The 14,581-nt window shown below is 41.0% G+C and overlaps 1 protein-coding gene across 4 annotated transcripts in view; it reads right to left on the minus strand.

The window, feature by feature from the left end:
• ppfia2 (PTPRF interacting protein alpha 2) overlaps positions 1–14,581 on the minus strand; it is a 57,447-nt gene that overhangs the window by 3,293 nt on the left and 39,573 nt on the right. For 2 of the 4 annotated variants that reach the window (XM_057854103.1, XM_057854106.1), the window contains 12 exons: positions 14,362–14,540; positions 14,210–14,300; positions 8,848–8,929; positions 7,621–7,821; positions 7,232–7,294; positions 7,072–7,104; positions 6,383–6,558; positions 5,187–5,284; positions 4,949–5,124; positions 3,276–3,344; positions 3,063–3,219; positions 1,412–1,486 (listed from right to left, as the gene is read on the minus strand). In XM_057854103.1, the coding sequence (XP_057710086.1) occupies positions 1,428–1,486; positions 3,063–3,219; positions 3,276–3,344; positions 4,949–5,124; positions 5,187–5,284; positions 6,383–6,558; positions 7,072–7,104; positions 7,232–7,294; positions 7,621–7,821; positions 8,848–8,929; positions 14,210–14,300; positions 14,362–14,540 (1,384 nt within the window). In that variant the 3' untranslated portion in view covers positions 1,412–1,427. Of the gene's footprint in view, positions 1–1,411; positions 1,487–2,938; positions 2,996–3,062; positions 3,220–3,275; positions 3,345–4,948; positions 5,125–5,186; positions 5,285–6,382; positions 6,559–7,071; positions 7,105–7,231; positions 7,295–7,620; positions 7,822–8,847; positions 8,930–12,542; positions 12,546–14,209; positions 14,301–14,361; positions 14,541–14,581 lie in introns of all 4 variants that reach the window. The other 2 variants (XM_057854104.1, XM_057854105.1) reach the window with 2 other exon arrangements.

Below are 14,581 nucleotides of genomic sequence, written 5' to 3' on the forward strand. Positions count from 1 at the left end.
ACAAAGCTAAAATTCTGCTCAAAAAGTAGCGGGTATTTAAAGGTAATCCAACAACAATTTGCCTTTCAGACCACGCGTATTGGTCAGCTTTCGTTCTGAAAGAAAGAAGAAAAAAGAAGTCCTGTGCTAATGAGAAAAGCAATCCCAATGACAAACATGTATTTTACAAATGAAATGCCTCAATGAAACATTTTTTTTTCTTATGAACGGTTTTCAAAAGCTTTATTGGTGGATTTTCTCAAGTTAACGCGCCACACATAAATTAATTTAATTGTGTAAGCAGGATGTGTGTATTATTCTTATTATTACAGGTGTTTTAGCTCATTTCAATTTATTTTATTTAAATGGGCTATTATTTATTTTATTATGTATTTGTATTTTTACAACTGTGATTTAGTATTCATTTATATTGTATATTTTATGTTGTATAACTTTAGTTCCTATGTGAATATTAGTTCCTACTTGTTTTGTTGTGGTAGGAGGGTTTTGTATTGAACACTGAGCCGTGTTGGTTATTATTATAGCAGGGAAGACAGCAGTAAATCAACAAAGACAAGTCGACTGTGCCCCGATCTACCACTCAAGAGATCTGATGGACTCAAAAAGTAGGTTACGATTGCATATTAGTTTGAAAATCGACCTGATCCACCATATTATTACACGAGTGACTTCCGCCCCGATCCTAGCTAGTAGTATTGACGCAGGAGGGCTGCGTCTCGCGTCAAATAATAAACTCTGCCGTTCTTTTCGCGTCTAACGCATCTAACACGCGGCTGCACTGTGACTGGTGTGCATTGGCTGAATGACTCTTTCACTGCGTTCTCGTGGCGGCCACGTTGTCGCGCCGTTGACGTTTGTGGACTGTCCTACCGTGTAGGTCCTCATTATAGTCGAGAAGACGGAGTAAATATAATCTACACAAAGAAACTGTAACCCAATCGACTCACAGCCTCGAAAAGTAAGGGTTATATTACGTCAGAAACTCGTTCGGTACGCGTCCGTTCCGAACCAAGCACCACGTACCGACACGGTTCAATACTATAACATGTAACGTTACACCCTTAGTAATTATTTTCTGTATAAAAATTCATTTGGTGTTAAAAAAAGTCTTTTTCAATTTGAGTCTTGAAAAACAGGTGCGCGTCTTATAATCAGGGCCGTGTTGTATTCGGGCCAATAAGGTAGTTTATCACTTCCAATCCATTTGAAATGGGAGGCTGGCAATTGGTTCATTTGCTGCCAATTCATAAAAAAAAAAAAAAAAATATTGGTGATATATTTATATATAGAAAGGCAACTCTCAACTGCCCCTTTGGCTGCATTTTAGTATTCCCGTAAGATTTGGGAGCCCCAATAGAAAACCCGAAAAAGTCAAAAGAGCGGCGGCCGTGTCGTTCTGTGTGTTACATACAGCGGTTCGTCTCCTCTCAGCACGAGTAGGTTCTCACCGTGGAGCTGTCCAGACGCTGAACTGTCGAGGCGCCCACTGTGGGAAGGGAAAACAGGGGGCGACAGAGAGATGACATGAGCGTGGATGAGACGCAACAGCATGGTTTCTTTGCTTTAGACACTTCTTCAATGGGTATTATTGGGGTAACAGAGTGGGAATGGAACCTTACAAAACGTTTTTCACCTGTGACCTTCCCTCGGTGACTGTGGCGTAACAGGGGCAAGCAATTTAAAGCCGGCGGGATTTACGGCATCTTATTATATCCCACCAACACGCTTCAGCAAACCCAATCACCACTGTAATGTACTTCAAGTAGTGTTTGAAAAAAGCCAAAACAAATCGACACTAAGGGCGTTCAATTCTTTTTCACACATGAACTTGTAATGACATTTTTGGTTGGGATGATTGTAAATTTCATTTAGTTTTTTTTTTTTGTGTTATTTTTCAGTCTACTTTTGCTCACAAGTAGTGTTTTAATGCTCAAGACATGAAAATATTTGAATTTTACATCCACGACAACAGAAAAATATACATTTTTATTAGGGTTGTCAAAATTATCGTGTTAACGGGCGGTAATTCATTTTCTTAATTAATCTTGTTAAAATATTTAACTCAATTAACGCACATGCCCCACTCAAACAGATTAAAAATAACAGCAGAGTGTAATGTCCGCTTGTTTTTTGGTGTTTGGCGCCCTCTGCTGGCGCTTGGGTCCAACTGATTTTATGGCTTTCAGCACCATGAGTGAGCATGGTGTAATTATTGACATCAACAATGGCGAGCTATTAGTTTATTTTTTGATTGAAAATTTTTACAAATTTTAATAAAACGAAAACATTAAGAGGGGTTTTAATATAAAATTTCTCTAACTTGTACTAACATTTATCTTTTAAGAACTACACGTCTTTCTATCCATGGATCGCTTTAATAATGTTAAGGCCATCTTGTTGATTTATTGTTATGATAAACTAATACAGTACTTATGTACTGTATGTTGAATTTATATATCAGTCTTGTTTTATCTTTCCATTCCAACAATAATTTACAGAAAAATATGGCATATTTTATATATGGTTTGAATTGCGATTAATTACGATTAATTAATTTTTAAGCTGTAATTAACTCGATTAAAATTTTTAATCGTTTGACAGCCCTAATTTTTATATTTATAATGAACTTGCATGTGCCAGGTCTTGTTGTTGACGACCAAAAATCTTGGTCTTGTCGACTTCCGGTCACGTCAAAGCAAACGACGGCTCATATTGGAAAAATTGCTCGAGCTATTTTCTTCATTTTGAAGTACGAAAACACAGCAACTTCGAAAATGCGGCATCTTTAACTCATTCACAGCGATAGGCATCCAATCCCGCTCGGAATGGATTGGACGCGACCGTCATCGAGTTTTTAACCGGTGCGGAGAGGTAAACCGGGGAAAACACGACACTGATGGACGGCCCACTTTTACGGAGGGGGAGGGGCATATCTGACCTTAGAACCAATCCAAATACCCGTCGTCGGCACTGTCGTCCAGCGCCTCGTAAAGGACTGCCCAAAGAACAAAAAAGACAAATTTGGCGCGATCCGAATCCGGACGAGGCGTACGGCCGCTTACCGTCGGGCGGCAGCCTTCGCGAATGGCCCGACGTGGCGGTGAGACGGAAGCCGGCCGGCAGGGTCTCGGCCGAACCGGGCATCATGCTGATGCCGTGCACGTCGCGCGGCGGGAACTGGCGCCTCCACGAGGGACCTCGGAAGTCTTTGTCGTCGCACTGAAACAGCCCGAGTCTTAGCGTTCGGGAACGCGCGACGTGACGCGGGCGCTCACCTCGTCCAGCCGTCGGTCGGTGCCCAGCGCCAGCAGGTTGTTATATTCGCGCTCCAGAATCTGACGGGCCTGCAAAACACGGACGCAATCTGATGGAGGTATTTTTAGCAGGCGGGTGGGCGAGCGGCCGCGCTGACAGTTGGCGATCGTATTTAGATTCAGACGTCTTTAGACTAAGTCATTTTCTATTCGTGGAAAACGAGCTGACAGAGGGATGAGTGGTCCACTAAATTTTTGTCATTTTTAGATGGCTTTTGTAAAAATATATATGGCGGAAAACAGAAACAAGACTGAAAAAGCAGTTTCTGCTCTTGCACCCTTCTTTAAGATAAACTGCTGTATTTTAAGCCAAAAGAACTGTGTGTCTGATGCTGCCATAGCAGATTCATGGCTCATAAAGTCCCCAAACTATTTTTGATTTGTCTGTTTTACCCTGAAAACCCCCGTTTACAGACGTCGCGCAACCGCTTTTGTTTCAACCCAGCCATAAAAAGAAGCTCAGTGATTGTATTTATTATTCAAAATGTCTGTCATGTTTAGCTTAGAATCAATAATTGATGTCTAATATTTCGTTTAAAAATAAAAACGACATAAAAAAATTATTCCTTCACATATTTTATAACTTTTTTCACAACTTTTAGACAAATTACGTCACAATGAAAAAATTGGCATCTGTAAAAAAAAAGTCACGGATACCTACCTCATAACTATCATTTAATTGTATTTTTTTCATTACAGTCGCATTCTCCCCAATATTTTAGATGATAAATAATCGCTCCAAACAAAGAAAAATTGAAAAAAAAAAAAAACTTTTAAAAGGGTAAATATAGGAAAATGAAAATCTCGATCATTCCTTGACGTCTGCGATTATATTACCATGTTTTACCCATAAAATCCCGAAAAAATCCAGCTGTGGCTATTCACATCTATGTCTTGACATTCGATGAAACATGCTATATGGAGTTTTTGGATCGAAAAAGGTAAGTACGCGATAATATCTCGTTAAATTCATGGCGTCTTTAATTCTGCTCTCGCGTGCTCTCACCTCCAGTTAGGGTTTTGCTGTTTAAAAAAAATTTTTTTTTTTTTTTAAATGCCCTCCTATTCAAAATTTCTTCCCTCAGAAAATTGACATTTTAAGCTTTCCAATGATGTATCACACGTGCAAATTGGACAATTTTGAAATTTGGACAAATTGGGGGTCTCAGAGTGGAACTTCAAGTCACCTAAGTGTTTTCCACCATATATAGACGAGTCATTGGCTGCCATTGATGGTGATAGACAAAACATACTTATAGTTGAGAAATAAATGACAAGTATTTAAAGATTGGGAGTGACTAATTTACTGACATTTCATCAATTTGCAATGTGACACTCTAGTCCAAAAATCTAAAGATGACTTGCACTATTCAAGGAATCCAATCTAAACCATCATCTGTGCATCTAGATTTTTCCACCAGAGGGCGCTCATAGAATCTTTACTGACAAATCTCGACGCTCACTACTGTATATAAATAAATACGTTTTCCGCGTGGAATCTTAAAAAGTGCTTTTAGGGTTGACTCAAAAGTCCACTAACACGAGTCCTAAATATGAAGCCGCCTGTTGGATTTGTTCATATTTATAAATGATCAAATGGAATGCTTTCAAATAGGCAAGTTGTGTGCGCTTACCTGAGTGTTTTGGTTGGGAATCTGGAGCAACAGTGCCAGGCTGCTGTAGTCAAAGTTGTCGTCCAGGGCGACCAGCGCTCCGTGCACGCCGCTCTCGTGCAGGATCCCGGCGTAGTCGCGCAGGCCGATGCTCTGCACCCAGCGGACCACCCGCTCGTTGCTCCACACCAGAACATCTGAAGGAGCAAAACAGCATTTTGTTGATTTTCCGCACAGCGGGATGGCACGTTTCCCTCACCTCTCATTTCATGTTGGCTCGTCTCACGCCGCCGTTCTAGCTCCTTCCTGTCGTAGTTTAGCTTCTTCAGACACATGATGCCATATTGTAAACTTGTTCTGAAACCATAGGCGGAGTTTGACTTTTGGGGCGGGGGGGGGCACAACATGTTGATGACCCCAAAACGCAGTGTCAGCAATAAAATTAACTTAAAATAATAAGTTGACAATGAGCATTTTTGTTTCCCATTATTGTTGAGGGGAATTCTAAATCAGGTTGCTTAGGTAATACTTTTCGCCAAGATCGTCATCCATTGAATTTGGTACGCCCGCCGGTGCCGTGCCAATGTAGTTACCCCATTCAAAAATTGTATCCCCTGGGCGGAGCCATATAAAGGTTGATTTGTGATTTTATTATTCAACAAAAAAAAGTTGCTTCAATTAAAAAAAAAAAAAAAAGTGTAACTAAATTTGAAACTAAAAAAAATGCACGTGACAGCTATTTTTTTTTCTTCTTTTATTAAAGTCAAGTTTTTTTTTTTATTGGAGTAATGTTGATTCGTGTTTGGCCCACATTTTGGCTGGGACATTTTTCTCTTTATTATTCAATCAAAAAATAAGTTGCTTCAAAAAATATAGATTTTCAAAAAGAAAAATCACTTTAATAAAAAAAAAAAAAAAATTTCAATCATAGAAAAAAGTTTTTGAATGCGAATAAATGAGATTGAAAAATTTGCAAATGAACACTTAATTTTTCATTGAAAAAGTTTTCTTTGAAGCAATCCTTTTTGTGTTTGGGCCATATTATGATTGGGACATTTGTATCTAAATCATTCAATGCCCCAAAAAGTTGCTTCATTCAAAAAAAAAAAAAACAAAGTTCAAAGAAAAAATTTGTTTTTAAAAAATATTTTTTCTCTATGATATATATTTATATATATATAAAGCAAATTAAGATGCTTGAAAAATAATTTCAACCCATTATAAAAATGTTTTTTTTGTTCATTTCATTCATTTTTGTTGCAGTTTTATTGCTCGACAACTTATATATATATATATATGTCAATTACATGCAATGACACTTTTCGGCCACGGGGGGGGGGGGGGGCTGCCCCCCCCTTAAAATCCACTTATGTCTGAAATGCATGGCAAGAAAAAAAAAAAATCATTTTTTTCCTAGACAAAAACTAGTTGTATTAGTAGTCTTTGTGAGGTTACCTGTGGAAGCTGTCCACCATTTTGAGATGCACCCTCAGGTCCTTTTTGGTGAGGTGGTCCAGCATGCGCGCGTCCACCAGGCACTCCATGAAGTAGCTGCGGTACTGAGGTAGTCCGAGACTGGGCAGCCACTCGTTGCCGATCCACTCGTGGTTCATGTCGCCGTAAGCCAGCGTCTAGATGTCAGCCAAATGTAACATGAACTTTAAAAAAGCAAAACAGTGAGAGTAAATGTCCAACAATCCCAGCAGGTCTGGGTATTGCATTTTGGGGATAGTAAATGTTTATTGTATGGTGGGAGGTCACACTTAAAAGAAAAACTTCATAAAAATATGTAATTATGATCCCACTGTTTTAATATCGCTAACCCTTGGAATGTATATAAAGCTTTTTAGGAGTCCCAATTGTAGTATAAAAAGACAAAAGAAAAAAATAAGGGGGGTTGTAAGTGAGCAGGAGTGTCCCAGCTAGGGTGTATCTCAGGTGGGCAACATTATTAGCAAGCCTGGGCACTTGGCTCTGGAGCTTCCTCAGCATGGAGCTAAACAACACACGGGGGAACAAATGACTGGGAATTTTGCTCTATATTAAAAGCTAAAAAGGTTGTTTTTCCCAATGAAAACAGCCAATGAGTTAAACTTTTTTTTTTTTTAAATCATATTTTTAATGAAAAAATCTGTTTTTCTTACCTGTGCCCAGCTCCCTTCTTCAGATTGTGATTTCTGACCAAAACAGAAAATTGCTCTTTCATTAGAAGAACTGACTCCGATCACATCCGCACACAAAGTTTGACAAAAGCTCAAGAAATAGGGCCCAAGCGTAAAAGCGTCATCGGAGGGGGGGACTAACCGTTTTGGAAGGGGCCGCCATAGTCTCCATCTCCTCGTGGGTCACCCATACGTTGCCTGACGGCTACAAGGGCGGCGCCCCCGAGACGGAGCGGCGGGGTGCGGTGGCAATAGATGTCCAGCAGGAGGCGCAAGCAGTGTTAAAGAAGAAGAGCAGCACCACTGTAAGCCAATAGTGTTAAAGCATCACAGTCGAGACCATCGATGGCCCGCGTCGAAAAAGGGACACAGGACAAAATGCAGTACACACGCGTTAACATGCAAGCTAAAGCTAATAAGGTTAAAAACAAACCAAAAAAAAAGCAGACGTCCAATAGCTAAATGCTAATATATAATGACAACACAACACAAAAAAATGGACCACCTTCTTCCATTTTTTTGCGGACTCACAGTTCTGGAGGTAGGGGGTGCTGACGGGCTCGTGAGCGAGACCATCTCCTGGATAGCTAGCCGCAGTTTGAGTCTGTGCAGGGGGTTGCTGATGCCGATCTCACGCTGGATCTCCGTGTCGGACAGCGCCGACATGATGGCGCCGCTTTTCACGTTGGCGCGACACGCCGCTACGTACCACGCCGGCATGCCGAGCCACAGCTAGAAAGACACGGTATTTGAGCCCAATAGTTTCCGTGCATTGTCGACGGCAAACATGAACGAAAATAGTTGTATTGAGTTCATTTTGTCTACAATTATTAATTTTTTTCTTTTATCCCAGACAATTGTTTTAGAGAGATACGGTGACATTGCCGTACGTGAGAGGAATCACGGAACGTATCCAAAGAGTCATGAAAAAAAAACCTAAAACATTGGTCAAACCACAAACAAAACTGCGGGATATTGGTCGATCCAAAGGACAAAATCCACCCAGAAAACAAATGCAACTCCATATATGAAATCCCATGCAAATCATGCAATAAATCATACATCGGGGAGACAGGGAGGAGCTTTATTGCAAGAAAAACAGAACACAAGAGGGAGACAGCAATAAGACAAACAAGGGAAATAAACGAACAAGCGCAACAGGAACACCACAAGTCAGCCATCACCGACCACTGCAAAAGGGAAAATCACATTATGGACTGGGAGGCGGGGCCCGAAGACCATCAACAGGGACGAGGGGGCTTACATGCTCTCTAATACCTGGACCGGCACCCTGGAAGAGTGACTGGTCAGCAGAGGTTGTGAGTCACCTGTCAAATCTGACAGGTGAATCATCCATCAGCTGATAAAGACGCGTCACACATCAGTGATACTCTGATGAAGGCGGAAGTAGTCGCTGAAATATGTCAGCTAAATAAAACAATTGTCTGGGATAAAAGAAAAAATTCAACTAGTGAATGAAAATTTTTGACACTTTTAGTCGTACAATTTCTTTTAAGTCATTGGCGACAATGGTTTGCTCAGAAATGTGATTATACTTTTTTGAGAAAGAAAAAAAAAAAAAAAAACTTTTTTTTTCTTCCAAATTGCATATTTTGAGTAGAATTTTAAGTCCAAAGAGCAATTTCATCTATTCTGGAAAAATAAGGAAGGGTAGGAATGATTTGCGATGCACAATTGGCTGCTAGTTTCTGCCAGTCAATGGCAGCTAATGAAAGGTGAAGCAAAATGTGGGCTCACCTCCAGCCACGCGACCACGGTGGGTCCGTCCCATTGCGCGAAAGGTAAGCCCTTCCTCCTGGCTTCTTCCAGCAGCTCGTGTCTACATGGGCAAAGAAACATGTTAAGGCATCATTCGGACACGGCTTATCCCCTCCCTCGCTCGCTCCGACATTTAATAGCCCCCCCAGCCTCCCGCAGCGACACTTTTATTTCCCAAAGCACGGCATCAAAGGGCAGGCAGGAGTTTATCATCCTTGCTCGCCCACGTGATGTCCGAGGCTTCTTATTACCCGGGCGACATTTCTCTCCAGCCTACTGGACTTTGCATGTGTAAGCACAATTCCTCCTAGTCTTAACTTTTTTTTTTTAATAATGCATCAACTCGTCTTGAAGATGCTCCACTCTGCCTGGCGTGCTGCCCCCCCCCTTCTCCTCCTACACTTGAGTGCCAGAGTGCCAAGTAGTGATTCCTACGCGCTTGAATAAGAAAACAGCTCTCACCAAGAATATATGAATATTTTTGCACCTCAAAGATACAATGGATTTGTTATTTAAAATGTGTCGTTATTAGAGGTGGGAATCTTTGGGCACCTAACGATTCAATCACGGATTCGATTCAGAGACTACGATTCAATTATTAATCGATTATCGATGACACCCCCCTGAGCTATTAGCCGCTTTTAATGTTTCGTATATTAGCTACAATAATTGTACAAAAAGCCTCTCAGGTTTAAATACACGACATTTCAGTATCAAGTTAACAGTTCAAAACAGTAAATAAAATACTCAAGTCCCCAGCAGCTTTAAACTACATTCAATTCATTTAATTTTGTGAATCAACCGTTAAAGTTGTTAAAATTGCTCCTGTTATTCCATAATTTCCCTTCCGTCTACTGTCGACATGTGAAAGTTTTAAAACTGTTTTAAAGGTAGATTCAAGTCAAGGTTTTGCTGATTTGGGAGTATTTTAGATAAGAAGTTAATTCGGTTCACTACAACAGCCTTCCAGGGAAGTCTCCTGCTTTAAGATGGCGGCTGTTTACTAACGCCGGTAAGTCTGTCATTTCGCATCTAGTTTTCTAGACATGTGCTGCTAACGCCGTCGAGTCTGTCATTTCCCATTTAGTTTTATATGGCGGAAAACAGACAAGGCTGAAAAAGCAGTTTCTGCACTTGCACTCCTCTTTAAAAGAAACTGCTGTATTTTAAGCCAAAACAACTATTGTGTTTGATAGAACAATATGTCTATATGCTGCCATAGCAGATTCATGGCGCATAAAGCCCCCAAACTATTTTTAATTTGTCCGTTTTACCCTGGAAACCCCCGTTTACAGATGTCGCGCGCGCAACCGCTTTTGTTTCAACCCAGCCATAAAATGAAGGGAATTGATTATATTATTTAAAATGTCTGTTGTTTTAGCTCAGAATCATTAATTGATGTCTCATATTTCATATTTTTAAAAATTATTCACTCACATATATTAAACTTTTAAACAAATTATGTCACAATGAAAAAAATGGCGCCTGTAAAAAAAGTCACAGATATCTACCTCATAACTGTCGCTTAATTGTAATTTTTTTGTTACTGTCGCATTTTCTCCGATATGTTAGATGTTAAATAATCGACCCAAACAAAGAAAAATTGAAAAAAAAAAGTTTAAAAGGGTAAATTTATGAAAATCTTGACCACTCCTTGATGTCTGCGATTTCTGCATTGAGACCCTTGTTATATTACCATGTTTCACCCATAAAATCCCGAAAATATCCGGCTGCGGCTATTTAGATCTGTGTCTTGACACTCGATTATATATGCTACATGGGGTTTTTGGATTGAAACAAGTATGCGATAATATCTCGTTAATGTCATGGTGTCTGTAATTCTGCTCTCACCTCCATAAAGGGTTTTGCTGTTTAAAAAAAAAAAATTTTTTTTTTTTAAATGCCCTCCTGTTTAACATTTTTCTTTCCCCAGAAAATTGAGATTTTAAGCTTTCCAATGATGTATCACACATGCATATCGGACAATTTTGAAAGTTGGCCAAATCGGGGGTCTCAGAGTGGAACTTCAAGTCACCTGAGTGTTTTACGCCACATACATATGAAATCTATTATCTACCCTAGCATTATGTGGATGTAGTTTGTAGCGGCAGTTGGCAGCAGTCAGGTATTATTATTATTATTATTTTTTTATCTAGCGGCATGAGTTGAGCCAGAGCCGTGAGCTGAGCATTGTCATTACCCAAGTCATGACAAGCATGATGTTTACTCCTGGGACGCGATGCGGGCTGTTCCTCATTGCGTCCTGAAGACCGCGCTGATTGTGTTTTAGTTTCGCTTTACTTGACATATTTCAATACCGTATTGGCCCGAATAAGACGGCGCTGATTATAAGACGATCCCCTCTTTTTCCAAGACTCAAGTTTGAAAAAAGACTTTTTGAACACTAAATTAATTTTTATACAGAAAATAATTACAGTACATCCGAAACAAATGATTATAACAATATATTTGAGAGAAAATGCATGTTATTTTGCCTCATTCAAATCTTTAAATATGTAAACTAAAGTGCAATCACATTCGTAAATGAATGGCTTCTGGTTTTTGAAATGTAAATAAACCAATCTATTGTGATAAAACAAGAAAATTGCAATAACTGCATTAACCATCAAAGTGAGGTCTAACTGTAACAGTAGTCTTGAAACAAATTTGAATAAGGAAATACATTGCAATAAAACAATGCAAACTGGTTAAACTTGAGAGTAGCTGAGATCTGTCTTGACAGAACATTACTCCTCAAGTTCAGCATTCGCTTCAATGATATCTGGCGCCATCTAGCGTCGTGAATGGGTATAATGTCTAGACCTCCACTTTTTCAGTCTTATTTCAATGCAAAAAACACACCGTCTTATATTCGGGCCAATACAGTAATAATGGATGTTTGTGAATCGTTCTCATATCTTCCACGGCCGGATCGCGAATAATCTAAGAATCGGAAATTTCGCGCACCTCTATATTCTATATCATTTGTAATCTCTTCCCCTTGGGGTCGTGGCCATTTCCGAACGTCTTTGTATACGTATGCGTAAGAGGCGCTTATTTCGTGATGATTCATCGGGCAATTAGACGATACTTTCTGGTATCACAAAGTCCGCCACGGCTGGATTCCGATATGTACAAGGCAAATGTGTGCGCCCAGCACATAGGATCCAAATTCGGTAGCGATCGGACAACCTGCGACTTTTTTTGTCGTTCGACCGAAACTAGACATTCCGAAGTGAAATCACCCCTAGCATGGAAGTTCAGCACAAAAAGATCAAATGGACACAGCACAGCATGGAAATCTGTTTCCAAACGCCAAGCACTTTGGTTCTTCTTCCATCCAGCCAGCACATGAGGCCAACTCATGTTTGCATGTTCAGCTCGGGTCTAAAAAAAAAATGCATGACGACTGAACATAGCTGGGGAAAGGGAAGTAAGGAAACAGTTATGAGCAAAATCATATCTGAAATAAAATAAAGAAATAAAAAGAAAAACGTCCCCACACGCACACAAATAGAGACTGACAAATTCAAGAGGACGGCATTCCAGGAGTGAAAACCGGATCCAGCTGCAAGAAGGAAGGGGCGGGGAAAGAAAGAAATGATGTTCTCCGAGAGGGTAGACAGGACAGGATGTGCGACGGTGGAGGTCAGCGACGCGTCCTGGCCACTTACCCGCTTTGTTAGAGGCGGAGGGAGAAGAGAGAAAAAAGTACAGACCAGTTAGTCCACATTTTCAGCAAAAAAACCAACAACCCCAAAACGTTGGATTGGCGTCTCGTGCAGCGGCGGGAAGTCAAACACGCTTGCTGCATTTCTCCCAAAAGACCAAACAACAATATGGAAAGCTGTTTTCGTATTCGTTCCATATCCTAGATACCCATCTTAACTCTTTCCATGCCATTGATGATAATGGACGTCCAATCATGTGGCTCTTAGGAAAAAAATACAAACTATTTACGAGTTTATCACTACTTCAAATAGATTGGACGCCTATCACCGTCTGTCTTACGAAATTTACGGGTTTGCGGTGAGTCAGCAACAAGCACACTTTTGCTCAATAGACAATGTTTATTGATGATTGATTTAAAAGGTTTATGGAGTACAGTCCCACACAAAGGCAAGCAAACAATAATCAAAACAAGCATAACATGTAATAACGATAACGCTAGCTCTAGATTGTCACTTCTAGTATCCCCACGCTAATGTCTAAGTACAAATATTCCTCTAATAATGCAAAAGAACTTTTACCGTGACAAAAGGGCGGAGAGCCAACGCCCCGATCAGAGTCAGAAGAGGAATAAAGCCAAGCGATTCAAAAGTCATCCTTTGGCGGATTCTGACCGGGGCTTCGGCTCTCCGCTCTTTTGTCACGGTAAGAGTTCTTTTGCATTATTTGAGGAATATTTGTGCTTAGACGGTAGCGTGGGGATACTAGAAGTGACAATCTAGATCTAGTGTTATCGTTACCACTTGTTATGCTTGTTTTGATATTTGTTTGCTTGCCTTTGTGTGGGATTGTACTCAATAAACATTTTGAACTCTGCAATAATAATCAATAAACAATGTCTATTGAGCAAAAGTGTGCTTGTTGCTGCCTCACCGCAAACCCGTAACTTTTCATAAAACACGGTCAAAGGCAGCGAATGCATTAAGGTCCACGTCCGGGGCAAAGAGAGCACCGAGAAGCGTACGCGAACCTTCGGATGGATATCCGGAAAATACGGAACAAACGGCCCGACGGTTTTCCATACGACAACAGAGACCAGAGCACAGTGATGGACCAAGATGCTGAAACGGGAAGTAGAGCGGCAGGCAGCTGGCCAGCATGCAGTGTGCGGGGGAAGATGCAAAAAGGTTGGTGAACATGGCTCAGGCGCTCTCGATCCCCGGCGCCGCCAAGAGGAAGTCCGTGCGATGGAAAGAGTAGAAGAAGGAGGAGGAGGAGCACGACTACACAGGAGGCAAACGTCATTCATCGTTAGGCGTGACAAACGGGAACACACGGACGTTACACAGTACACTTGCTCGGTCTAATGAGGTCCAAAACAAGAGCCGAGCTGCCAAAATGGACCATTAGGTTTGTATTGGATCTCATTAGATTTTGTGGCTATACCTAATGAAGTGCAACACAACCGCTTTGAACCAAAATGACTCACTTGCCTATCAAATTTCACATTGCTAGGTAAAACTGGCAACGGGGACTTCATTTTTAAAACAATACTGGGTAGAAATCAGCCAAGATGATCATTACAAGTGTCATTAGTTTGAAAGTGGCTAAGCTTAGATAGTGTGGTTATGTCGAAAAATAAAATCAACTTTGAACTCCATCAAAAGCTTACTTCTTTCTCAAACGGCGGTCCTTTTCAGCCTGCGTGCCCAACTTGCTCACTCCCATGTCCTGGCCCGTCACGTCCGGGTCCATAAACGTGGCTACGCGTACAGAATTGGTATGTGAACGACTCGAGATTATCAGTCTCGCCGGAGCACCAACCTTGCGGATCCACCATGACGTGTCTGTGCGCCAGGTGAGCTAGCCGCCCTTTCTCCTTCTTCCCGAAGAGTCGGCCGATGGATGACTTGATGCCCTTTTTCTTGGGCTGCTTGTGCAAAGAGTCTTGGCTGCTAGCCACGCTGCTGAGCGTGCCTTCGGCTTCGAGCGAGGCGGCCGTGCTGGAAATCGGAGAAGCGCGTACGTGACTCTGGCGAGAACT

Source organism: Corythoichthys intestinalis, chromosome 13 (genome assembly GCF_030265065.1).
Source record: "Corythoichthys intestinalis isolate RoL2023-P3 chromosome 13, ASM3026506v1, whole genome shotgun sequence".
In the NCBI taxonomy this organism is placed as follows: domain Eukaryota; kingdom Metazoa; phylum Chordata; class Actinopteri; order Syngnathiformes; family Syngnathidae; genus Corythoichthys; species Corythoichthys intestinalis.